This window comes from Odontesthes bonariensis, chromosome 12, assembly GCF_027942865.1.
Source record: "Odontesthes bonariensis isolate fOdoBon6 chromosome 12, fOdoBon6.hap1, whole genome shotgun sequence".
NCBI lineage: Eukaryota > Metazoa > Chordata > Actinopteri > Atheriniformes > Atherinopsidae > Odontesthes > Odontesthes bonariensis.
Genome location: NC_134517.1, coordinates 38,128,208 through 38,155,896, shown reverse-complemented (window position 1 = coordinate 38,155,896; position 27,689 = coordinate 38,128,208). Strand labels below are relative to the sequence as shown.

Genomic DNA, 27,689 nt, shown 5'->3' with positions numbered 1-27,689 from the left:
ATTATTATTTTTCTGATGCCTGGCCCTAATACTCTTCCGTAGACCTCGGACCTTCACCACCGGTGTGCCAGCAGGAGTTTAAAGGTGGAGTGCGACAGCCAGCCCTGTGTGTCGGCTTCAAAAGTCCAAAAACATTCAAGATACTGTAAGCAAAGTGTCCACAGAGATGTCTGCAACACCTTCTTCCTGAGCATCAACAGCACAGGAAAGGGTCCCTTCGCTGTCCAGAGAGGAGGAGTGCTCATCTCACCTTTCCTCAGCAGGATGGAGGGAGCTGGAAACCAGCCTTTAATCAGGTCCCATCCCACAGGAAAATGTTTCTCATTTAAAATGTTTGATTCCCGCTCCCTCCCAGCACCGGAGCTCCGGATGGTGGGCGCGCCGCTCACACTCAGACACGTCAGAGGGAAACTGAAATGAAACCTGGACTTTGGCAGCTTAAAGAAAATACCAGAAAAGAAAAAGTCGAGCCCTTTTTAAAGCTGCTGCCAGCTCAGACTGATGAGCGTCACTCTGAAGGTTTCCCTCTGTGGGCGTGCACGTCCGAGCCCACAGTAACACCCGCTCCTCCACCTCACGTGCACACGCACACGCACACATGCACGTGTACGCACATACGTGCACACACACATACGTGCACACACACATACGTGCACACACACCAGAAGGCCTGCAGGAATGTGAACAGTTTCATCAGCTTTAAGACATCAGATCAATCACAGTGCTCAGCAGTTTGAGTCGGTTTCACTCTGTGTGCACGTGAGCTTTCACTGTGTGCACGTGAGCTTTCACTGTGTGTGCACGTGAGCTTTCACTGTGTGTGCACGTGGAACACTTTAACCACATCTCAGGCTCTGCTGTAACTACCAGAGGATCCTCCCGGCTGAGCTGGAAACACTCGGGTCAAACCATTTCAAACCACCTCAACACTTCAGGCTGCTTCCATATTAATCTTCGCTTATTCTGGGGTACTCAGGGGTCCTCAGGGGGTCCTCAGGACCTTTGACCCCCACAGGGAACCGGCTGGCGTCCTGTTTGAGGCCCACAGAGAGAAGCTGGAAGGTTTCAACATTCTAATCGTTTGTTAGCGGCTGAGATGAAGCCCCCCGTCCTTCTGCAGGTGGTGTTCTGCTCCGGAGCCGTCAGACGTGGGGGGGTGAGCGGAGAAGTGTTGGTGAGGAGGCAGAGTGGGTCAGACCATCAGAGGGGGGAGAACTGCGGGGGCGAGCCGGGCTGAGGGCTGGCGCAGGCACTGCTGGTGGCGCTCGACCCGGGACTCTGCGAGGCCACCTCAGCGTCCGAACAGTCGCCGTCGCTGATCCTGCGCTGCCAGCGTCTCTGGTGGGTGACCACCACCCTGCAGCGGGAAGAGGGGGGGGTCCAAACCATTTCACACCAACATTTACAGGTTCATATTAATCACCAGCACCTGAAGCCGTTAGTACCTGGATCTGGATGGGAGCGTCACATCTGGCCTCTGGGGTTCGAACCTGGAGACGTGCCTGCCTTTGGACCACTGAACGGACACAGAGACATTAAGATGAGCAGTGGGCGGAGCCTATGTCCTACCAGAACTACATAACAAGCGGATTAAGAGTTGAACCTGAAACTGACGACAGCAGCTGATGAACCCAGAGGACAGAGAGCGCAGCGCTACGTTCAAATTAAAACCTGACGGCACTTTTCTGCTTGCCTACATATGTGAGGGATTGAAAGGTTTCTCACCATGTGAGCAGGGTCGCTGGTTCCCAGGTGGACTCCTTTCTGACAGAGCTCCCCCAGCACGCCGATACCTGCACATGAAACACAAGCCACAGATCTCTCAGCAGTTTCCGGAGCTCCTCTCCTTCTCAGTTACACCAAGATAAAGACTCAGATTCTGACAAAGTTTCTCAGAGAAGCAGCTGAAAAACACCTCGAGTTTGGATTTTTAACCTTTCCTTTTAGGTTTTTGTTCAGTGTTCCTTTAAGTATTAAAGAAATCTTTAGAAAGACTTTAGCTGCTTCTTAACCACAGCATCCAGAAGTGTTCTGCAGCACATACAGTAAATGAGAAAGATGGATGAGTTGGACCTGCAGACAGCGGGATCTACTTTCTGCTTGCTCAGCCACTTCACAGCTGATGAATGCTCTACGCCGGCATACGTGTCAAACTCAAGGCCCGCGGGCCAAATGTGACCCGCCAGGTCATTTTATGTGGCCCGTGAGAGCTTAAAAGGTCTGATTGTCTAAAAATAAAGAAGTCAAATACGTGCTGTGACCAAAAACTACATTTCCCACAATGCATGGCGATTGTGTTACGCGCGAAGTGACGGCATCCCGCCACTAGACTGCAGTGTTTCCAAATCGATGTGATTTTCCCAACAAGTGGAATTGAGAAATACAAATAATGATCCCAAAATGTCCAGGAAGAGAGAAACTGATGCAGATGCTCTTCCATCTGCATCAGTTTTTCTGTTTCAAGAAAGATCGGAAGGCGAAGAGAAAAACCGGTATGTCTGTTGTGTTATGAGGTGGTTGTCAAAGAGTGCGATCTACGTCGCCATTTTGAGACCAAACACGGAGCTGAGTATACCAGCATCAAGCACCAAGAAAAACAACAAATTACCCAAGAATTAAAAGGCTTTGTTTGTTTTGATATTTCAAGTTTTGAACAAATTAACAGGATTTATGATAAAATAACAGAGCAACAAGAAAACATATTTGTTTTTTTTACATCTAAGCAAATATATATGTAATATTTGTAAATTGAATAAGTAATAAATTCAGAGTTATTTAACATTGAGGAGTAGTTACATTTATAAGTTACATCCGGCCCTTTGATGGCAACGATTCTGCTGATGTGGCCCTCGGTGAAAATGAGTTTGACACATATGCTCTACGGTTTTATGCTGTCAGTTACTGACGAGTGACTTCACGTCCTCAATCAGGAGGAGATATGCAGTTTGGCTTCCAAAGCGAGTGTGTCATCGAACAGAATGAAGTGCAGAAAACTCGGTCTGAAAGTCTTCTTCTGTGGACTGTGAGGTCAAACTAAATCTCATCTCTTCTTAATTCCCTGTTGGACAGCATAACGCAGCCCAAAGAACCCTTGACTGCAGGAATAAAAAGCAGTTATGGCGCTGACTGGAGTAAACCAGCAGCCCCGAGGCGTCTCATGGTGTCCGACACCTACATTTGGGCCTGTTGCTCCAGTACTTCTGCTCCCACTGATCCAGCAGGATGTTCAGGTATCTGGGAGTCTCAAAGAAGCGATGGTAGCGGCTGGACGCCGGCGACGGGAACAGGCGCTCGAACTCCCCGCGGCGACTCAGTTCGTCTTCGCTCTCTGCCAGAACGCGAACGTCCTCCGGGGTCAAAACGTCCAACACCGAGGAGAGGAAGTCCTGACGGGGACAGAAGGAGAGAGACGCGTCGTCACTTAAAGGGACACTGTGTAATAAATTAAGTCATTTATTAGCTCAAATCAACATATTCATTCATAAATTAGTCCTCGTTGGTGTAAAATGATCTCTGTCAAAAATCTCCCTTATCCTCCTGAGTGAAGAATAACTCGTCTGTATCTACATAGAGCAGGTAAGCTCTATGGAGGCTGCCATGTCCTAATGGTAAATAGATTTTATCTGGTAAATGATCCCACTAATAATGCATTGATTGTTACCAAACTTCTGCCGTAGTACACACAGGCTCTTAACTCACAAAACAAGGCATTAGAAAGTTTGTAAGTTTACCGGGAGTTTATTTAAAAGAACACTTTCCAGATAGCAACTACACACTGCTGCTAACGCTAACGCTGCGTCGACGTCACTTCCGGTAACTCCCGGAATATGACTAATTGCATTGTTTGCACAACAAAGGCTATGTCAACTTCTGTTATCTGACATGTTATCTGTCATCTATATTCATAGTGTTGTTGTATGTGTGTTATGTAATCCTTTGTACTGTGTGTCTTGATGTCTTTTTGTTTGTATGGACCTTGAGTCTGAAGCTATAGCTTCTTGAATCTTGACACATACCGCCTGCCGTAGTTCAAGAAGTTGCAGCGCACATGTGAAAACGCGAGGCGCTAGAGAGCAAATTTATTCGACTTTGCAAAATAAAATTGCACCACTAAATGGGGGAATAAATTACAAAGTGTCCCTTTAAGCTGACGCCATCAGGGGGAAGAATAAAAAAACGAAAACTTTTTTTTTTTTTTTTTTTTTAAAGAAATTCCATCTCATCCCCTCGCATCGACTGAAACTCCTTCAGCACCTCTAATCTCATCTGTAAATAAAGTCACTGACGTTTCATCAGTACACCTGTGGGGTTTTTTACCTGACTGGCGTCACGCTGCGTCAGGTAAAAGGCTCGTTTGACCTTCTCATCCGGTGACAGATCAGGTCTGGTCCTCTCCCTGGTGCCTCCAAACAAACTACAAACACACACACACATTCAGGTGAGTAACAAGCTCATTTCTGAGGCTGCAGTTCGACAGCCTCGGAGGTGCAGTACCTCCTCCTCACCTGCTGGTGGAGCTGGAGGCACTGCTGCAGGAGGAGGAAGCCACATCTTCTCTCGGAGGAATGCGGAATCCGGCCAGGTTCAGGAGATCTCTGATCATCTGTCCTTTGACGGCAACGTCCAGCGCCGAGTTGGAATGAAGGCTGAATGAGAGAATAAAGGTGAGCTTTGAAAGGCCAGTGTGAGTGTGTTCTTGTTTTTAGGGTTAGAATCAGGTTAGTTAGGTTTAGGGTCAGGGTTAGAATGAGGTTAGTTAGGTTTAGGGTCAGGGTTAGAATAAGGTTAGTTAGGTTTAGGGTCAGGGTTAGAATAAGGTTAGTTAGGTTTAGGGTCAGGGTTAGAATAAGGTTAGTTAGGTTTAGGGTCAGGGTTAGAATAAGGTTAGTTAGGTTTAGGGTCAGGGTTAGAATAAGGTTAGTTAGGTTTAGGGTCAGGGTTAGAATGAGGTTAGTTAGGTTTAGGGTCAGGGTTAGAATAAGGTTAGTTAGGTTTAGGGTCAGGGTTAGAATAAGGTTAGTTAGGTTTAGGGACAGGGTTAGAATAAGGTTAGTTAGGTTTAGGGTCAGGGTTAGAATCAGGTTAGTTAGGTTTAGGGTCAGGGTTAGAATAAGGTTAGTTAGGTTTAGGGTAAGGGTTAGAATAAGGTTAGTTAGGTTTAGGGTCAGGGTTAGAATGAGGTTAGTTAGGTTTAGGGTCAGGGTTAGAATAAGGTTAGTTAGGTTTAGGGTCAGGGTTAGAATAAGGTTAGTTAGGTTTAGGGTCAGGGTTAGAATGAGGTTAGTTAGGTTTAGGGTCAGGGTTAGAATAAGGTTAGTTAGGTTTAGGGTAAGGGTTAGAATAAGGTTAGTTAGGTTTAGGGTCAGGGTTAGAATGAGGTTAGTTAGGTTTAGGGTCAGGGTTAGAATCAGGTTAGTTAGGTTTAGGGACAGGGTTAGAATAAGGTTAGTTAGGTTTAGGGACAGGGTTAGAATAAGGTTAGTTAGGTTTAGGGTCAGGGTTAGAATAAGGTTAGTTAGGTTTAGGGACAGGGTTAGAATAAGGTTAGTTAGGTTTAGGGTCAGGGTTAGAATAAGGTTAGTTAGGTTTAGGGTCAGGGTTAGAATAAGGTTAGTTAGGTTTAGGGTCAGGGTTAGAATGAGGTTAGTTAGGTTTAGGGTCAGGGTTAGAATGAGGTTAGTTAGGTTTAGGGTCAGGGTTAGAATAAGGTTAGTTAGGTTTAGGGTCAGGGTTAGAATAAGGTTAGTTAGGTTTAGGGTCAGGGTTAGAATAAGGTTAGTTAGGTTTAGGGTCAGGGTTAGAATAAGGTTAGTTAGGTTTAGGGTCAGGGTTAGAATAAGGTTAGTTAGGTTTAGGGTCAGGGTTAGAATGAGGTTAGTTAGGTTTAGGGTCAGGGTTAGAATAAGGTTAGTTAGGTTTAGGGTCAGGGTTAGAATAAGGTTAGTTAGGTTTAGGGACAGGGTTAGAATAAGGTTAGTTAGGTTTAGGGTCAGGGTTAGAATCAGGTTAGTTAGGTTTAGGGTCAGGGTTAGAATAAGGTTAGTTAGGTTTAGGGTAAGGGTTAGAATAAGGTTAGTTAGGTTTAGGGTCAGGGTTAGAATGAGGTTAGTTAGGTTTAGGGTCAGGGTTAGAATAAGGTTAGTTAGGTTTAGGGTAAGGGTTAGAATGAGGTTAGTTAGGTTTAGGGTCAGGGTTAGAATGAGGTTAGTTAGGTTTAGGGTCAGGGTTAGAATCAGGTTAGTTAGGTTTAGGGTCAGGGTTAGAATGAGGTTAGTTAGGTTTAGGGTCAGGGTTAGAATGAGGTTAGTTAGGTTTAGGGTCAGGGTTAGAATGAGGTTAGTTAGGTTTAGGGTCAGGGTTAGAATAAGGTTAGTTAGGTTTAGGGACAGGGTTAGAATAAGGTTAGTTAGGTTTAGGGTCAGGGTTAGAATAAGGTTAGTTAGGTTTAGGGTCAGGGTTAGAATAAGGTTAGTTAGGTTTAGGGTCAGGGTTAGAATGAGGTTAGTTAGGTTTAGGGTCAGGGTTAGAATAAGGTTAGTTAGGTTTAGGGACAGGGTTAGAATAAGGTTAGTTAGGTTTAGGGTCAGGGTTAGAATAAGGTTAGTTAGGTTTAGGGTCAGGGTTAGAATAAGGTTAGTTAGGTTTAGGGTCAGGGTTAGAATAAGGTTAGTTAGGTTTAGGGTCAGGGTTAGAATAAGGTTAGTTAGATTTAGGGTCAGGGTTAGAATAAGGTTAGTTAGGTTTAGGGACAGGGTTAGAATAAGGTTAGTTAGGTTTAGGGTCAGGGTTAGAATAAGGTTAGTTAGGTTTAGGGTCAGGGTTAGAATGAGGTTAGTTAGGTTTAGGGTCAGGGTTAGCATGAGGTTAGTTAGGTTTAGGGACAGGGTTAGAATGAGGTTAGTTAGGTTTAGGGTCAGGGTAAGAATAAGGTTAGTTAGGTTTAGGGTTAGAATAAGGTTAGTTAGGTTTAGGGACAGGGTTAGAATAAGGTTAGTTAGGTTTAGGGTCAGGGTTAGAATAAGGTTAGTTAGGTTTAGGGTTAGAATAAGGTTAGTTAGGTTTAGGGTCAGGGTTAGAATAAGGTTAGTTAGGTTTAGGGACAGGGTTAGATTGAGAGTAGTTAGGCATCAACAGTCCCCATGGGCAGTATTAAACGGACGCTACCTTGGTGATATGTTAACCTCGAGGATCCAGGGCTTCAGGTTCTCATCCAGCATGATGTCGAAGCCGAACAGCTCGTGGCAGCTGTACGGCGTCTTAACGTTCATCTTCATCAGGGTGTTAACGTACGGCTCTGAGCTGCAAAACACCCGAGAGAAGGAAAGTCGTTTCAGACAAATCACACGACTTCAGCACCTCCTAACACAGTCTGTAACCGTCTGACACTTTCACTTATCGTACAGACTTTAGAGACACTTTCTGACTATGCTTTTTTTCTTTTTTAAGTGATTGAGAAAGGCTGCACCGTGGTGGTTAGCACACGGAAAGAAGGTTTGCTTTGTAGCTCTGCACTCCGCAAACAAAGACCGAAACAGAACCTTATCCGGCTGAATCTGTCCTGCAGCCGGTCCAGACTGTGTGCTGGACTTACGCTATGACAGTTTTGATCACGATGTCTTTAATCTTCTCCCATATCACGGTGGTGTTGATGCCCTTGGAGCCGAGATACTGCCACAAGGCCTTCAAAGCCCTGAAAACACACCAACAAACACGTTAACTTATCACAAGAAGAAAAGCCTGAACTGATATCTGAAAACATCCCCCTTTCCATCCGACTCTCTGTTACCATTTGTGTCCCTGGCAGGCCTTGTCGTCGCTGTTCGTCTGGTACTCAGAGTTCTTCTTGTTGACGCTGTAGTTGGTCAGGTGCATGAACTTGTTACTCAGAGTCTTCATGGAAGACGAATACCTGAAGAGAAAAAGCAGGGTCTTTGCCTACATCTGCATCGTTTATATATTCGACATTAACGTGCTGTCCGTCCGGCCCAAGTCTCACTTGCAGCTGGCAAACCGAACCAGTCCGTCAGAGAAGATGTAGATCCTGAGCGGGTCGTAGGACGTCACGTAGACGTAGATCCGCAGGTCAAACTTGTTGCCGCTGATGAGGTAGGGCTTGTGGAGGTACCTGAGAACAAACCGTGTTTGAGTCCAGTGGCGACGGGTTGGGGATCGGGACCAATTCAATTCATTTTTATTTATATAGCGCCAAATACAACAAATGTCATCTCAAGGCACTTAGATAATAAAGTCCAATTCAAGCCAATTGGAATTCAATAAATTGTAATCATAATTATTCATAAAATAATCCAATTCGTTCATATAGAGCCAATTCAAAAACAATTTCCTAGCTAAGGAAACCAACAGATCGCACGGGGTGCTCGGCTCAGCTCTGAGCTACTTACTTCTGAACAAGTAGTGGTCTCTTACGAGGCATCTGACTCCATTTGTGGATAACCTGGATACCGAGTCCTCTGGCTGACGCAGGCTGATGGAGAGAAGAAAGAAAACCGATCCGACTGTGTTCGTCTGCACGAGCTGAAGTAGGGCTGCACAATATATCGAATTTTAATCACGATAACGATATTGGCTTCCCGCGATCGAGCGATATTTAAAATGCGTCATTCCGTCCATAGAACGCTCCATATTAAAGGCGTTTTCAAAGATCCTCCGCTTTAACCCTCTCTGGTGTAACCACTGTCTGATCACATGCCTCCATGAGCCAATCAGAGCTGCTCCCTGCACCGCGCAGTTTAGTTTCTAGATGTCGACACTAGTTACAGAGGACAAAGTAACATGGCGAACTAACCACAACAGGTAGCAGTCGGTCTTATGAGCTATAAACAATCTTAAAAAATGTCTAACGTGGCCGAGGCCGAGGAGCTCGTCCCGAGAACCGGATCGTCATCCATTGTGTGGAAGCAATTTGGGTTCAAGGCGAGTGACACAACACAAGAAAAAGGTGATATGCAAAGAGTGCTGTGCGGTTGTGTTGGCGCCACAAAGCAACACAACTAACCTCTTTAGCCACTTAAAAACACCATAAAGTTCAATACGATGAATGTATGAGGACCAAGAAATGCGTTGCAAAGACTAATCATCCCACAACATCAACTCAGGCATCCATCGAAGCGAGCCTCTTTAGCGCATCACCATACCCAACCACCTCCCAAAGACACCGTGAAATAACCAATGCAGTCGCATTTCATTAAAATCAACAAATAATCGTGATAATCATTTTGGCCATTATCGTGCAGCCCTACGCTGAAGCATTAACACGATCTCCAAGCAGAACTCACAGGTTTGATGATCCACTTCTGCTTGGAGCCGCTGTCCTCCCAGGCCTTACGGAGCTGCTTGATGTCCTGAGGAAGGATGAAGGTTCGCGGGACAAAGCTGAAGTCTTGTTTGCCGAAGCGATGCCGCATCTTGGAGAGATTCCTCCACAGCCGGTCCTTCCTGCCGATCTGAAACGTTCCCGGGAAGTGGTTCAGCTGGGACCGAAACAGAGAAAACAGCCGCGTTAAAGCTGGACGTCGCTGGATTGGAGAAGTGGCCGGGATGCGTCAGCGGGTTCTCACCTTCTGGTGCTCGCTGAGCGACTTGAAGCCAGCAGACCTCATGTGGTGTCCCCAGCAGCCCAACCAGTCGTGGCTTTCTGCATAGAGAACAAAATCCCACCATCCAGGGTCAGGAAACCAGCCACAACAATGTATTCATCATGAATCCCAACAAACTCTGCTGGAACATTCAGGTAAAAGAAAAACGTGACATCACGTGACATCACGTGACATCACGTGACCACTCACTCTTGGTGACTTTGAAGTGAGACCTGTCGATGATGAGCTTCACAACGTTGGGGGTAACGGCGCTCATCTTCCACTTCAGCAGGCGTCTTTGCTCCGCCGGCAGCAGCTCCACTGCAGACACACAACGCTCAGGGTCAGGGTCAGGCTCAGGGTTAGGCTCAGGGTTAGGGTTAGGCTCAGGGTCAGGGTTAGACTCAGGGTTAGGGTTAAGGGTTAGGCTCAGGGGTTAGGCTCAGGGTCAGGGTTAGGCTCAGGGTCAGGCTCAGGGTCAGGGTTAGGGTTAGGCTCAGGGTTAGGCTCAGGGTCAGGGTTAGGCTCAGGGTCAGGCTCAGGGTCAGGGTCAGGGTTAGGGTTAGGCTCAGGGTTAGGCTCAGGGTCAGCGTTAGGCTCAGGGTTAGGCTCAGGGTCAGGGTTAGGCTCAGGGTCAGGGTCAGGGTTAGGCTCAGGGTTAGGCTCAGGGTCAGGGTTAGGCTCAGGGTCAGGGTTAGGGTTAGGCTCAGGGTCAGGGTTAGGCTCAGGGTCAGGGTTAGGGTTAGGCTCAGGGTTAGGGTCAGGGTTAGGCTCAGGGTCAGGGTCAGAGGGTTAGGGTCAGGGTTAGGGTTAGGCTCAGGGTTAGGCTCAGGGTTAGGCTCAGGGTCAGGGTTAGGCTCAGGGTTAGGCTCAGGGTCAGGGTTAGGCTCAGGGTTAGGCTCAGTGTTAGGCTCAGGGTCAGGGTTGGGGTCAGGGTTAGGCTCAGGGTTAGGCTCAGGGTCAGGGTTAGGGTTAGGCTCAGGGTCAGGGTTAGGCTCAGGGTCAGGGTTGGGGTCAGGGTTAGGCTCAGGGTTAGGCTCAGGGTCAGGGTTAGGGTTAGGCTCAGGGTCAGGGTTAGGCTCAGGGTTAGGCTCAGGGTCAGGGTTGGGGTCAGGGTTAGGCTCAGGGTTAGGCTCAGGGTCAGGGTTAGGGTTAGGCTCAGGGTCAGGGTTAGGCTCAGGGTCAGCGTTAGGGTTAGGCTCAGGGTTAGGGTCAGGGTTAGGCTCAGGGTCAGAGGGTTAGGGTCAGGGTTAGGGTTAGGCTCAGGGTTAGGCTCAGGGTCAGGGTTAGGCTCAGGGTTAGGCTCAGTGTTAGGCTCAGGGTTGGGCTCAGGGTCAGGGTTAAGGGTTGGGCTCAGGATCAGGGTTAAGGGTTAGGCTCAGGGTTAGGGTTAAGGGCCGTGTATACTCTCGCAGCAGTGTGTCGCAGACATGACGCAGTTATTTTTCATTTTTCCCTACTTTTGAAGCGCGGTCTGCGCTATGTGAAGTCCATGCCACAACGCAAGAGGGACAATCACGAACAAGCTAGGATTGTGGGTGTGGTGGGTGGCGTGTTTCTCTTCCGGTTACGGAGGTCATTCAACAACAATGGCGACTGGACGAATGCGCACTTTGATTGAGATGCAGCTGATCGATCTAGAAATAGAAGAAATATTGCTACTACTGGAGCTGGCAGAGAGGCGAAAGAATCGTCACGGTTAGCACGGTTAGCGTCAGCTGGTTAGCAAACCGGAAATACGCATAGTGTAGAGCGGATGTAGAGTTGACCAATCAGAGGCCTCCTTTTTCTCCTCCCTGCGACAATACCTGCGGCACTGTCTGCGGTGAGTTACAATTTTGGGGAGGTGCACCAGGGTGTCTGCGTAAGGGGGGGGGGGCATGTCTGCGTTAACTGCGACACACACGCAGACGACCTGGTTTCCGACCATAAATCAGCCTTTTAGGCTCAGGGTTAGGCTCAGGGTTAGGGTTGGGGTTAGGCTCAGGGTTAGGCTCAGGGTTAGGGTTAGGCTCAGGGTTAGGGTTAGGCTCAGGGTTAGCGTCAGGGTTAGGCTCAGGGTTGGGGTTAGGCTCAGGGTTAGGGTTGGGGTTAGGCTCAGGGTTAGGCTCAGGGTTAGGGTCAGGGTAGTACAGCCTGTGATTGGCTGACAGACTCATTCATCATCTGCTCATCAGCAGGTGTTAAAACTCAGTGAATCCAACCTCAGATGAACACACGACATATTTCACTGAGTCATTATTTAAACTACTACACAATGACGCGCTGTTACACGCCGTGTGTTGGTGGATTTAACTGATTCCAACCTCAGGATTCACGTTACTTGGTTCTGATTCATCAAACCTCAGACTCTAAACCAGGAGAGCCTCGGCCTCCACATCACACGTCTGACCTTTTCTTCTTTTTTTTTTTAAATTTGCAAATTTTTATTGAGTTTTTGTTTTCCATACAGGTGAACAACCCTCAATTCCACATTTTTCACAATATCCTTCCCGTATTCAACAAACTATTGTGCCCACATTCTGTATCTGTATTGAAGCATTATAACCTTTCTTTCCTTTATGTACTTCAACCTGCCCTAACACTTTCAACACCCGGCATTTACTGTTCGTTCTTCCAAACTGTCTCCTGATTTTCCTATCTTCTCATTTAAATTTACCTGCAAATTAACTATATACAATCTGTAGCTATGTGAGGGTTCCTCCTGTCACGTCTGACCTTTTTCGTTGGCGGTGCTGAAGTACAGAGTCGGGGCGAACAGAGGGAACAGACTGGGAACCAGCGCCGGCCGCTCCTCTCGATTGTCCTCGGCTTCCAGCACCATCGGTTCCTCCACGCTGAAAGGGACGGAAAAAAAAAAGGAGTAAACGGCAGGAAGAAGACGGGCAGGAAGAAGACGGGCAGATCCACGCCGGCGTTTAATAAATCTGCTTTTAGTTCTTCCACAGAGAAGAAGCGGAATCCTCCGCTGGCCGGCGGCGCTGCCAGTGTCCTCGGTAAGCGATACGGCAGCTTGTAACAATTAAACCTGCAAAGTGCCAACAGAACGCATTAAAAAGTAATGAAGCTGCAGCTCCTCTGGCCGACCTGTGATTAACACAAAGCTGCAAAGCTGCACTCAGTCACAGCTCGGGTAACAAGAACCTGAGTCTGACCACCTGAGTCTGACCACCTGAGTCTGACCACCTGAGACCACCTGAGTCTGACCACCTGAGTCTGACCACCTGAGACTGACCACCTGAGTCTGACCACCTGAGTCTGACCACCTGAGTCTGACCACCTGAGACCACCTGAGTCTGACCACCTGAGTCTGACCACCTGAGTCTGACCACCTGAGTCTGACCACCTGAGACTGACCACCTGAGTCTGACCACCTGAGACTGACCACCTGAGTCTGACCACCTGAGTCTGACCACCTGAGACTGACCACCTGAGTCTGACCACCTGAGTCTGACCACCTGAGACTGACCACCTGAGACAGACCACCTGAGTCTGACCACCTGAGTCTGATCACCTGAGTCTGACCACCTGAGTCTGACCACCTGAAACCACCTGAGTCTGACCACCTGAGACAGACCACCTGAGTCTGACCACCTGAAACCACCTGAGTCTGACCACCTGAGACTGACCACCTGAGACCACCTGAGTCTGATCACCTGAGTCTGACCACCTGAGTCTGACCACCTGAGTCTGACCACCTGAAACCACCTGAGTCTGACCACCTGAGTCTGACCACCTGAGTCTGACCACCTGAAACCACCTGAGTCTGACCACCTGAGTCTGACCACCTGAGTCTGATCACCTGAGTCTGACCACCTGAGTCTGACCACCTGAGTCTGACCACCTGAAACCACCTGAGTCTGACCACCTGAGTCTGACCACCTGAGTCTGACCACCTGAGTCTGACCACCTGAGTCCACCTGAGTCTGACCACCTGAGTCTGACCACCTGAGACCACCTGAGTCTGACCACCTGAGACCACCTGAGTCTGACCACCTGAGTCTGACCACCTGAGTCTGACCACCTGAAACCACCTGAGACTGACCACCTGAGTCTGATCACCTGAGTCTGACCACCTGAGTCTGACCACCTGAGACTGACCACCTGAGACCACCTGAGTCTGACCACCTGAGTCTGATCACCTGAGTCTGACCACCTGAGTCTGACCACCTGAAACCACCTGAGTCTGACCACCTGAGACCACCTGAGTCTGACCACCTGAGACCACCTGAGTCTGACCACCTGAGTCTGACCACCTGAGACCACCTGAGACTGACCACCTGAAACCACCTGAGTCTGACCACCTGAGACCACCTGAGTCTGACCACCTGAGTCTGACCACCTGAGACCACCTGAGACCACCTGAGACTGACCACCTGAGTCTGACCACCTGAGACTGACCACCTGAGACTGACCACCTGAGTCTGACCATCTGAGACTGACCACCTGAGACTGACCACCTGAGTCTGACCACCTGAGACCACCTGAGTCTGACCACCTGAGTCTGACCACCTGAGACCACCTGAGTCTGACCACCTGAGTCTGACCACCTGAGTCCACCTGAGTCTGACCACCTGAGTCTGACCACCTGAGTCTGACCACCTGAGACCACCTGAGTCTGACCACCTGAGTCTGACCACCTGAGTCTGACCACCTGAAACCACCTGAGACTGACCACCTGAGTCTGACCACCTGAGACTGACCACCTGAGACTGACCACCTGAGTCTGACCACCTGAGACTGACCACCTGAGACTGACCACCTGAGTCTGACCATCTGAGTCTGACCACCTGAGACCACCTGAGTCTGAACAAGCCAAAAACACTCACATGACAGTCATAAAGAGGATATTCCCGGATCTTCGATCTTAAATGAAACGCTTCCACCAGCGGCGGCTTGAGGTGCGTCCGTGCACGAGGCGTGTGGAGCTCTGGCTGTGGGCGCAGGTGGGCATCGGTGTATGCAAATGAACAACACAAACGAATCAGCTGGTCGGGGGAAAAAACGGGCCACAATAAACACAATAAGAACGGCTCCTTTCCAGGCTGTTTTAGCAGAGAATCAGCCCCGAGCCTTTGGTGGGGAGTTCCACATGTGAGGCCATGGCAGCACACAACAAAGCAGCAGAGCTTTCCACCACGCTCTGCTGCTTTCAGCCCAACAATGCCCCCACAAAGGGGGGCCGAGGTCCCACGCCACGGGACCCACGGCTGTCACAGGACCAATCAGAGAGCGTCCACGCCATGGGACCCACGGCTGTCACAGGACCAATCAGAGAGCGTCCACGCCATGGGACCCACGGCTGTCACAGGACCAATCAGAGAGCGTCCACGCCGTGGGACCCACGGCTGTCAGAGAACCAATCAGAGAGCGTCCACGCCGTGGGACCCACGGCTGTCACAGGACCAATCAGAGAGCGTCCACGCCATGGGACCCACGGCTGTCACAGGACCAATCAGAGAGCGTCCACGCCATGGGACCCACGGCTGTCACAGGACCAATCAGAGAGCGTCCACGCCATGGGACCCACGGCTGTCAGAGGACCAATCAGAGAGCGTCCACGCCATGGGACCCACGGCTGTCACAGGACCAATCAGAGAGCGTCCACGCCATGCGACCCACGGCTGTCAGAGGACCAATCAGAGAGCGTCCACGCCATGGGACCCACGGCTGTCACAGGACCAATCAGAGAGCATCCACGCCATGGGACCCACGGCTGTCAGAGGACCAATCAGAGAGCGTCCACGCCATGGGACCCACGGCTGTCAGAGGACCAATCAGAGAGCGTCCACGCCATGGGACCCACGGCTGTCACAGGACCAATCAGAGAGCGTCCATGCCATGGGACCCACGGCTGTCACAGGACCAATCAGAGAGCGTCCATGCCATGCGACCCACGGCTGTCAGAGGACCAATCAGAGAGCGTCCACGCCATGCGACCCACGGCTGTCACAGGACCAATCAGAGAGCGTCCACGCCATGCGACCCACGGCTGTCAGAGGACAAATCAGAGAGCGTCCACGCCATGGGACCCACGGCTGTCACAGGACCAATCAGAGAGCATCCACGCCATGGGACCCACGGCTGTCAGAGGACCAATCAGAGAGCGTCCACGCCATGGGACCCACGGCTGTCACAGGACCAATCAGAGAGCGTCCACGCCATGGGACCCACGGCTGTCAGAGGACCAATCAGAGAGCGTCCATGCCATGGGACCCACGGCTGTCACAGGACCAATCAGAGAGCGTCCATGCCATGGGACCCACGGCTGTCACAGGACCAATCAGAGAGCGTCCATGCCATGGGACCCACGGCTGTCAGAGGACCAATCAGAGAGCGTCCACGCCATGCGACCCACGGCTGTCACAGGACCAATCAGAGAGCGTCCACGCCACGGGACCCACGGCTGTCACAGGACCAATCAGAGAGCGTCCACGCCATGCGACCCACGGCTGTCAGAGGACCAATCAGAAAGCGTCCACGCCATGGGACCCACGGCTGTCAGAGGACCAATCAGAAAGCGTCCACGCCATGGGACCCACGGCTGTCAGAGGACCAATCAGAGAGCGTCCACGCCATGCGACCCACGGCTGTCAGAGGACCAATCAGAAAGCGTCCACGCCATGCGACCCACGGCTGTCAGAGGACCAATCAGAGAGCGTCCACGCCGTGGGACCCACGGCTGTCACAGGACCAATCAGAGAGCGTCCACGCCATGGGACCCACGGCTGTCAGAGGACCAATCAGAGAGCGAGCTGGAACCTCCACCCGCCTCAGGTGATCAGACGGTGGAACATGATCGTGTCGATCCGCTGAAGCAGAGAGATCGCAGTATCGTTCTTTTTTCTTCTCAGCCAATCATAGTGTTTGCTTCATGCCAGAGAAACAGGGATCGACCAATCACAGCTTCTCTCCCCCACCTGTTCGATTCATATGGAAGCGTTTCCCTTTTAAACTAAATCTGACACCAAGAGCCCCTCCGCTCTAAAGTGAACCTACTTTTTAAGTGCCCCCTCTCTTCTTCTCTGACCTGAATGTCTTTCTTCTTCTGGGCTTTTAGGGAATCGGTTCAGAACGTGTGTTTCTCACCTGGAGAGCAGCGAGACGGAGGCCGTGGACGAGGTGCCGGTAAGGGACGAGCAGTCGGAATCATCTGGAGACGACAGCGAACCGTCAGAGCAACGTGACAGCTGGTTAACGAGTGCGAGCGTTTCGTGGCCTTACCGTCGTCGCTGCAGGCGTTCTCCAGCTCATCGTCGGGCAGCTCCTCCTCAGCGCCGTCCACCTGCATCACGCACTCCGAGCTGCAGAGACAGAGTCAAGCGCTCAGGAGAAAGACACGAGAGGGACGAGAGAGAGACACCAGACACCAGAGAGAGACACGAGAGAGACACGAGACACGAGAGAGACACGAGACACGAGAGAGACACGAGACACCAGAGAGAGACACGAGAGACACCACAAAGACACCACAGACACCACAAAGACACCAAAGACACCACAAAGACACCACAAAGACACCACAAAGACACCACAGACACCACAAAGACACCACAGACACCACAAAGACACCAAAGACACCACAAAGACACCACAAAGACACCACAAAGACACCAAAGACACCACAAAGACACCACAGACACCACAAAGACACCACAGACACCACAAAGACACCAAAGACACCACAAAGACACCACAGACACCACAAAGACACCACAAAGACACCACAAAGACACCACAAAGACACCACAAAGATACCACAAAGACACCACAAAGATACCACAAAGACACCACAAAGACACCACAAAGACACCACAAAGATACCACAAAGACACCAAAGACACCACAAAGACACCACAAAGACACCAAAGACACCACAAAGACACCACAAAGACACCACAAAGACACCACAAAGACACCAAAGACACCACAAAGACACCACAGACACCACAAAGACACCACAAAGACACCACAAAGATACCACAAAGACACCACAAAGATACCACAAAGACACCACAAAGACACCACAGACACCACAAAGATACCACAAAGACACCACAAAGACACCACAGACACCACAAAGACACCACAAAGACACCACAAAGATACCACAAAGACACCACAAAGATACCACAAAGACACCACAAAGACACCACAGACACCACAAAGATACCACAAAGACACCACAAAGACACCACAAAGACACCACAAACACATGACAAAGACACGACAAACACATGACAAAGACACCACAAACACATGACAAAGACACCACAAAGACACCACAAACACATGACAAAGACACCACAAAGACACCACAAACACATGACAAAGACACCACAAAGACACCACAAACACATGACAAAGACACCACAAAGACACCACAAAGACATGACAAAAAAACCACAAAGACACCACAAAGACACCACAAACACACGACAAAGACACCACAAAGACACCACAAAGACACCACAAAGACACCACAAAGACACCACAAAGAAACCAAAAAGACACCACAAAGACACCACAGACACCACAAAGAAACCAAAAAGACACCACAAAGACACCACAAAGACACCACAGACACCACAAAGACACCACAAAGACACCACAGACACCACAGACACACCACAAAGACACCACAAAGACACCACAAAGACACCACAAAGAAACCAAAAAGACACCACAGACACCACAGACACCACAAAGACACCACAAAGACACCACAAAGAAACCAAAAAGACACCACAGACACCACAAAGACACCACAAAGACATGACAAAGACACCACAGACACCACAAAGAAACCACAAAGACACCACAGACACCACAGACACCACAAAGACACCACAGACACCACAAAGAAACCAAAAAGACACCACAGACACCACAGACACCACAAAGACACCACAGACACCACAAAGAAACCAAAAAGACACCACAGACACCACAGACACCACAAAGACACCACAAAGACATGACAAAGACACCACAGACACCACAAAGAAACCACAAAGACACCACAGACACCACAGACACCACAAAGACACCACAGACACCACAAAGAAACCAAAAAGACACCACAGACACCACAGACACCACAAAGACACGACAAACACATGACAAAGACACCACAAAGACACGACAAACACATGACAAAGACACGACAAAGACATGACAAAGACACGACAAAGACACGACAAAGACACAAGAAAGACAAGACAAAGACACAAGAAAGACATGACAAAGACACGACAAAGACATGACAAAGACACGACAAAGACATGACAAAGACACCACAAAGACACCACAAAGACAAGACAAAGACACAAGAAAGACATGACAAAGACACGACAAAGACACAAGAAAGACACCACAAAGACACCACAGACACCACAAAGACACCACAAAGACACAAGAAAGACACCACAGACACCACAAAGACACGACAAAGACACAAGAAAGACACGACAAAGACACCACAAAGACATGACAAAGACACGACAAAGACACAAGAAAGACAAGACAAAGACATGACAAAGACACCACAAAGACACAAGAAAGTCACGACAAAGACACCACAAAGACACGACAAAGACACAAGAAAGACACGACAAACACATGACAAAGACACGACAAAGACATGACAAAGACACGACAAAGACACAAGACACAAGAAAGACACCACAAAGACACCACAAAGACACAAGAAAGACACGACAAAGACACCACAAAGACATGACAAAGACACGACAAAGACACAAGAAAGACACGACAAACACATGACAAAGACATGACAAAGACACCACAAAGACACAAGAAAGACACAAGAAAGACACGACAAACACACAAGAAAGACACCACAAAGACACGACAAAGACACAAGAAAGACACGACAAAGACACGACAAAGACACAAGAAAGACACGACAAAGACACGACAAAGACACGACAAAGACACAAGAAAGACACCACAAAGACACGACAAAGACACCACAAAGACACCACAAAGACACGACAAAGACACAAGAAAGACACCACAAAGACACAAGAAAGACACCACAAAGACACGACAAAGACACAAGAAAGACACCACAAAGACACAAGAAAGACACGACAAAGACACGACAAAGACACGACAAAGACACAAGAAAGACACCACAAAGACACCACAAAGACACAAGAAAGACACGACAAAGACACGACAAAGACACGACAAAGACACAAGAAAGACACAAGAAAGACACCACAAAGACATGACAAAGACACGACAAAGACACAAGACACAAGAAAGACACCACAAAGACACGAAAAAAAACACGACAAAGACACAAGAAAGACACCACAAAGACACCACAAAGACACAAGAAAGACACGACAAAGACACCACAAAGACACGACAAAGACACAAGAAAGACATGACAAAGACACCACAAAGACACAAGAAAGACACAAGAAAGACACGACAAACACACAAGAAAGACACCACAAAGACACGACAAAGACACAAGAAAGACACGACAAAGACACGACAAAGACACAAGAAAGACACCACAAAGACACGACAAAGACACAAGAAAGACACGACAAAGACACGACAAAGACACGACAAAGACACAAGAAAGACACCACAAAGACACAAGAAAGACACAAGAAAGACACGACAAAGACACGACAAAGACACGACAAAGACACCACAAAGACACGACAAAGACACAAGAAAGACACGACAAAGACACGACAAAGACACGACAAAGACACAAGAAAGACACCACAAAGACACAAGAAAGACACAAGAAAGACACGACAAAGACACGACAAAGACACGACAAAGACACCACAAAGACACGACAAAGACACAAGAAAGACACCACAAAGACACAAGAAAGACATGACAAAGACACGACAAAGACACAAGAAAGACACCACAAAGACACAAGAAAGACACGACAAAGACACGACAAAGACACGACAAAGACACGACAAAGACACAAGAAAGACACGACAAAGACACGACAAAGACACAAGAAAGACACAAGAAAGACACCACAAAGACACAAGAAAGACACGACAAAGACACGAAAAAAAACACCACATTGACACGAGACGCTGCTTCTCACCCCGACAGCTGAGCCTCTCCGACCAGACGCTCCTCTGTCGGCGAGGACGAGGAGGACGAGGAGGAGGAGGAGAGGGATGGCGAGGACATGGAGGACGGCTGTCCCTGCCTGGTGAGCTGGATGGCTGAGATCTGGGTGGTCACAGAACCCACCAGAGCGCCGGCAGGACACGAGGCCTCGTCTGTGGGAGAAGACGCAGCAGAGACGCTCAAACACAGAAGCTAACGATCGCTGTCACAGAAGCTAACGATCGCTGTCACAGAAGCTAACGATCGCTGTCACAGAGGCTAACGCTCGCTGTCACAGAAGCTAACGATCGCTGTCACAGAAGCTAACGACCGCTGTCACAGAAGCTAACGCTCGCTGTCACAGAAGCTAACGACCGCTGTCACAGAAGCTAACGACCGCTGTCACAGAAGCTAACGCTCGCTGTCACAGAAGCTAACGCTCGCTGTCACAGAAGCTAACGCTCGCTGTCACAGAAGCTAACGATCGCTGAGAATCTGTGAATTTAAAGGGACAGTTCGCCTCTTCTGACATGAAGCTGTATAACATAACTAACCCTAACCCTAGCTCACAATCTCTTGGCCCTATTTTCTCTCCCTTCGTATCACTGGCTGCTGCCTGCTGCCGACAGCCGCGCCTGTTACGCTGTTTGCTGCTCGGAAACAGGGGACTGCTCGCTCTGCACTTCAGTCTGCACAGCAGGTAAAAGAAAGGAAAGGAAACGAAAGGAAACAAAAGGAAAGAAAGGAAAGGTCTGACTTTTTCCTGGAGAACCATTTTGTGATGCAAATGTATTACTCTGTTGAACGCATATTGTTCTGAGAAGCAAAACGCTTTATTTTTTAAACCCCAGCCAACTAGCCGGACTACCTTCATCAACACCAAAACGAGGCTGGAACTCTGCTCACAGGACGCAGCAGGGGGTAAGAAGATGTTCAGAAATGATGCTGCTGATATGGGATGTTACACAGCTTCATGTCAGAAGAGGTGAACTGTCCCTTTAAGAGGCGAACTGTCCCTTTAAGAGGTGAACTGTCCCTTTAAGAGGCGAACTGTCCCTTTAAGAGGCGAACTGTCCCTTTAAGAGGTGAACTGTCCCTTTAAGAGGCGAACTGTCCCTTTAAGAGGAGAAGGAAAGAACAACAGAGGCAGAAAGGGATCACCTGTGAGCGCGTCCGGTCGTGTGGCGCCGGCGCCGGCAGGCTGGGTGGGTACACCCCGGAGAGCCGGAGGACCCCCCCTCACCAGCAGCCGGCTGCTCAGAGACGCCGCCGCCGCCGAGCAGCCGTTCTGAGCGCGTCTGCTCGCCGTTTTGGCCGAGTGGCTCCTCCGTGCGCCGCTCATGTGTCTCCTGGCGCTTCTGGTTTCCAGCTTGGTGCCGTGGTGGCCGGAGGCGTTCGCCCCCTGATGTTTGGTAAGGCACGGAGGAGGCACCGGTGGCGAGGAGGAGGAGTCTGCAGCGCCGGGCTGCAACAGAGAGAGAAACCACATGACTACAGGTGGGCGGGTCCTCAGTCACAGCTGGAAACTCTACAGCCTCCGTTTGTGTTCATTTACTCATGAGCCAATCACATGGAGCCAATCACATGGAGCCAATCACTGCGCTACATGATGCAGCAGCGAGCTCCGTGTGCGGCTCAACATCAGACCGGTCAGCAGGAGGCGCTCACGCGCTCACACTCCTACGTTATCAACAGGCAGAGAAGAAGAACAACCGATAAAGAATAATAAAAGTGGGGGGTTTGGTGAAATGAAAATAACGTTTTTTCTTTAACAAACTGCTACAGATGCAGCTGAGTTTCAGTCAGTCCAACATGGCTCCTTCAACCACAGCGCAGCGGAAAGTGAAACATCTCATTCAACATGTTTGGCTGCTGAATCCCCTCGTTATCAGAAGTTGTTTAGTTATTAATCTTAATCAGTCTCATTGTGCAACTATCACGCCAGCCAGCTAAGCTGGTGAGCTACGCTAGTGAGCTACGCTAGTGAGCTAAGCTGGTGAGTTACGCTAGTGAGCTACGCTACTGAGCTAAGCTAGTGAGCTAAGCTGGTGAGTTACGCTAGTGAGCTATGCTAGTGAGCTAAGCCCATTAGCTACGCTAGTGAGCTACGCCGGTGAGCTAAGCCAGTGAGCTACGCCGGTGAGCTACGATGGTGAGCTAAGCCAGTGAGCTAAGCTGGTGAGCTAAGCTGGTGTGTTACGCTAGTGAGCTACGCTAGTGAGCTAAGCTAGTGAGCTAAGCTAGTGAGCTAAGCAAGTGAGCTACGCCAGTGAGCTACGCCGGTGAGCTACACCAGTGAGCTACGCCGGTGAGCTACACTAGTGAGCTAAGCAAGTGAGCTACGCCAGTGAGCTACGCCGGTGAGCTACACCAGTGAGCTACGCCAGTGAGCTACACCAGTGAGCTACGCCGGTGAGCTATGCTAGTGAGCTAAGCAAGTGAGCTACGCCAGTGAGCTACGCCGGTGAGCTACACTAGTGAGCTAAGCAAGTGAGCTACGCCAGTGAGCTACGCCGGTGAGCTATGCTAGTGAGCTAAGCAAGTGAGCTATGCCAGTGAGCTACGCCGGTGAGCTATGCTAGTGAGCTAAGCAAGTGAGCTACGCCGGTGAGCTACGCCGGTGAGCTATGCTAGTGAGCTAAGCAAGTGAGCTACGCCAGTGAGCTACGCCGGTGAGCTACTGTCAGCTAACATCTGTACTCACCTGATAAACACCGTTTGCCACCAGCAGAGCGTTGGCCGACTCGAAGCTTTGGAGCGGGGCACATTCCCCCGGTTGCTTCAGTCCTGATGGGGGCAGCAGCTGGGGGGGCAGCAGCAGCTGGGGGGGCAGCGGCAGCTGGGGGGGCAGCAGCAGCTGGGGGGGCAGCAGGGCTCCGTCCCCTGCAGGTAAGGCTGCTGAGGTCCGGCTGAAAGGCACTTTAACTGCAGCTGCTGTGTCTCTAACAGGGGCAGCAGAGGGGGGGCTTTCTGAGGGGGGGCTTTCTGAGCCGGGGCAGGCCCGGAGCTCCTCCCCCCCCCAGGGGGAGGACTGGTTGGTTGGCATGGCAACAGGGACGCAGCGCGGACAGTGGATCCAGAGACGTCAGCTCCGGCCGAGCGAACAACGAGTTCCTGATGAATCCTGAGCAGCAGCTCTCATAACTGCCCCCGGGGCAGCGGGGCCCCAGGAGCTCCCGGGGCAACGGGGGCTCAGAGGGGCAGGAGCACGCAGCATGCAGCAGGTGGAGCAGGTGGAGCAGGTGGGGCAGGAAGACGCTTCTCCTCTGTCCGGCGGACTTTAGGGTCTCAGGTTCCTCAGAGCTGAAAGAGAAGCAGAGTTAGTGTGAGGGGATCAGGTCTGCAGATAGCTGGGACACACCGGGGGCCCGGGGGGCCCGGGGGGCCACAGGCCCCTGAGCCGGCTGCAGGAGCCCCGGATCAAACTCAAGCCTGGAGCCGAGTCCATTATCTGGGTCTGACTTTAACTGTAACCGAGCATCCGTCCAACACTTTAAACATCAGAGACAGTCCAAAGAGCTGCTGTCTGTCCGGGCTCGGGGGGCTTTCCCTGCGCCCCGGGGCCCCATTGTTCGGTAATCCACCCCTGTCTGATCCCTCAGCAGCAGCTTTTGTGCAGAAAGAAAAAGAAAAACACTTTCTTTGTTTCCCGAGCAGAAGCTCACAGTTCGTCTGACTTTCATCATTTCAGAGAACAGCAGCAGATCCTGAGCTGCAGGCCGGGGACACAAACTGCTCACACTTTGGTTTTAAGGCCATTTAAAGGAGCATTTACAGGTTATTTACAGGTTATTTAAAGGAGCATTTACAGGTTATTTACAGGTTATTTACAGGTTATTTACAGGTTATTTACAGGTTTTGGTTCCTCTCACCGCTCAGAAAACTCGGCTGGAGGAGCTCACCCAGGGCACACCTCAACTCGTTCTGCCCCCCAGCCCGGGACCTGTTCTGCCCCCCAGTCTGGGACCTGTTCTGCCTGGGACCCGTTCTGCCCCCCAGCCCGGGACCTGTTCTGCCCCCCAGTCTGGGACCTGTTCTGCCTGGGACCCGTTCTGCCCCCCAGCCCGGGACCTGTTCTGCCCCCCAGCCTGGGACCTGTTCTGCCCCCCAGCCTGGGACCCTTTCTGCCCCCCAGTCTGGGACCCGTTCTGCCCCCCAGCCCGGGACCTGTTCTGCCCCCCAGTCTGGGACCTGTTCTGCCCCCCAGTCTGGGACCTGTTCTGCCTGGGACCCGTTCTGCCCCCCAGCCCGGGACCTGTTCTGCCCCCCAGCCTGGGACCCTTTCTGCCCCCCAGTCTGGGACCCGTTCTGCCCCCCAGCCTGGGACCCGGTTGTCTTCTTCTAACCCTAGCTTCAAATTAGCCCCCAAACCAGCCCTCATTTAACCGAAATAACAACATTATTTCCCACCACACCGGCTGTTCACACTCACCCTTCAGCTTGAACATAGACGGGACTAGTTAGCCGGTTTAAGCAGTTTAACTAGTTAGCCGGTTTAACCAACCCATTCTGCTTCTGTTTACCGCCCGGAGAGCGTTAGCTTAGCAACAATTCAACACAAACTGTCGCCGGGTGTTAAAAAAAAAGCCGGCCGGGTAACAATGGAGGTGTCAACGGTGAAGAAACAGAGAAGCTATCAGTGAAATGCCGCTCTTACCCCCCGGGTCCCCGGCGGTGCTGCCCGCCTCATGTTCAGCGGGTCGGATGGTCGGTTAGTGGCTGGAGTTTCTTACGTTGGAGAAACGAGCTGAAGAGTCCGAGTGACACATCGTGTGCGAAGATCGTCTATGAGATAACGCTTCTTCTTCGCCTTCTTTTTTTAGGTTTGTTGATGCAGTGTCGCCACCAGCTGGTGGTTGTGAGTCAGGATTATTGGTCAAAGAATTAAATTAAATTAACCATATATCAATAAATCCATTATTCTAAACATTAATGAATTCTTGCTGAGGCTTTTTATCTGGTTTCTTCTTTTAGAATAAAACATTTTCACGGTTTATAAAATGTTCTAATGTCAAATCATCATTATTTTTGTTGGTGGTCCTGAACAGTTAAACAGGGCAGAAATGGTTTGAACTCAGCATGGAACATCATGAATTAACAAATATCAGATCCCAGATATTCCTAGATATGTCAGATCCCTGAGAGATCCCAGATATTCCCAGATATAATATCAGATCTCAGATATTCCCAAATATAACATCAGATCCCAGATATTCCCAAATATAACATCAGATCCCAGATATTCCCAAATATAACATCAGATCCCAGATATTCCCAGATATGATATCAGATCCTAGATATGATATCAGATCCCAGATATGATTTCAGATCCCAGATATTCCCAGATATGATTTCAGATCCCAGATATTCCCAGATATGATTTCAGATCCCAGATATTCCCAGATATGATTTCAGATCTCAGATATTCCCAGATATGATATCAGATCCCAGATATTCCCAGATATGATTTCAGATCCCAGATATGATTTCAGATCCCAGATATTCCCAGATATGATATTTCCCAGATATGATTTCAGATCCCAGATATTCCCAGATATCATATCAGATCCCAGATATGATATCAGATCCCAGATATTCCCAGATATGATATCAGATCCCAGATATTCCCAGATATGATTTCAGATCCCAGATGTTCCCAGATATTCATGTAATTCCCAAATAAGAGCTCTCTCCTTGTCCTTTTGCTGTGTGGATGTCCACCACAGCTGTTGTTTTTCCTCCTCGTGGTTTGTTTCCCGTCAGGAAAACTTCTTCTTCCCCTGACTGACGCCCACTGACTCCCCACCACACCCCCCTGATGACACTGCACAGCCTTCAAACCAGTTCATGGAATCTTTTTCCAACATTTTAGAAGGAAAACCCTCAGATTTGTGTTGCTGATGACTGAAAATCTGGCGTTCGGCTGCGGATCCGCGTCGGACAAACTGATGGTTGAATGAAGTCTAAACGTGTGTGCTTATAGTGGAATAAATCAGAGGAACACCATGAGAAGAAGATAAAAACATTCAAACTGTTCCACATTTAAACTGGACTGGCGTTTTAAAGCGTCTCTGCGACTTTAAAAACTTCACCAGATGATTGAAATGACTGTTTAACCTTGTTGTAACCGGACTTATTTGATGTTTTGCGCTCCGTCAGCAGAATGTTCCTGATATTCAGAAGACAAAAAAATAAAGTTGCTTTCAGTCAAAGTGAAAGAAATACACATTTTGCACTTCCTACTTTCCACCAGCAGAGGGCGCCAAAGGAGGTGAACCTTATCCCACCATCGCTCCTCTTCTCATGTTTCCTCTCATTTTATTTACTTCTCTCTGTCCTCCCTCGCTTCCTCTCAGTCTTTCCTTCCCATCTCTTCTTCTTTGCTTCCCCTTTCCTCAGAAGAAGCTTCCTTTCCTCTCCTTTCCTACTTCCTTCTTTATCTATTCTCCCTCCTCTCCTTCCTTTGCACGCTTCCTCCTTACTTCCTCTCTTTTCACTCTTTGTTCCCTTCATCTTCTTTCCAAACAGAGTTTTCTTTCGTTTAGTTTAACTTTCTTTTTATCCCTTTTCCACATCTTCGCCCATCGTGTTCACTCCTTCCTCCTCGGTGAACGTCTGTTTTGTCACGTTTCTTCTAACTTTTCCTCCCCTCTCCCTTCTTCATCCTGCCCTGCACTCTCATTCCATCCTCACTTATCCTTCCCTTCTCTTCTTCTTTGCTTCCTCTTTCCTCAAAAGAAGCTTCATTTCCTCTCCTCCTTTCCTACTTCCTTCTTTTCACATCTATCCTCTCCTTCCTTTGCACGCTTCCTCCTTACTTCCTCTCTTTTCACTCTTTGTTCCCTTCATCTTCTTTCCAAACGGAGTTTTCTTTCCTTTAGTTTAACTTTCTTTTTATCCCTTTTCCACATCTTCGTTTTGTCACGTTTCTTCTAACTTTTCCTCCCCTCTCCCTTCTTCATCCCC

The 27,689-nt window shown here is 49.5% G+C and overlaps 1 protein-coding gene across 1 annotated transcript; it reads right to left on the bottom strand.

Moving 5' to 3' along the window:
* ttll4 (tubulin tyrosine ligase-like family, member 4) lies at positions 1-25,491 on the bottom strand. The gene is made up of 21 exons (XM_075480387.1): positions 25,381-25,491; positions 23,428-24,026; positions 21,885-22,188; positions 20,716-20,896; positions 16,821-16,900; positions 16,686-16,749; positions 12,315-12,433; positions 9,807-9,917; positions 9,579-9,655; positions 9,297-9,491; positions 8,403-8,485; positions 7,997-8,125; positions 7,787-7,909; positions 7,592-7,690; positions 7,165-7,299; positions 4,506-4,646; positions 4,318-4,414; positions 3,176-3,386; positions 1,726-1,793; positions 1,446-1,516; positions 1-1,357 (listed from the first exon to the last, which is right to left on the bottom strand). Exons 2-21 carry the CDS (start codon positions 23,767-23,769, stop codon positions 1,201-1,203), a joined length of 2,787 nt encoding a protein of 928 aa, XP_075336502.1. The 5' UTR covers positions 23,770-24,026; positions 25,381-25,491; the 3' UTR covers positions 1-1,200.
* Between the last annotated feature and the right edge of the window lie 2,198 nt (positions 25,492-27,689).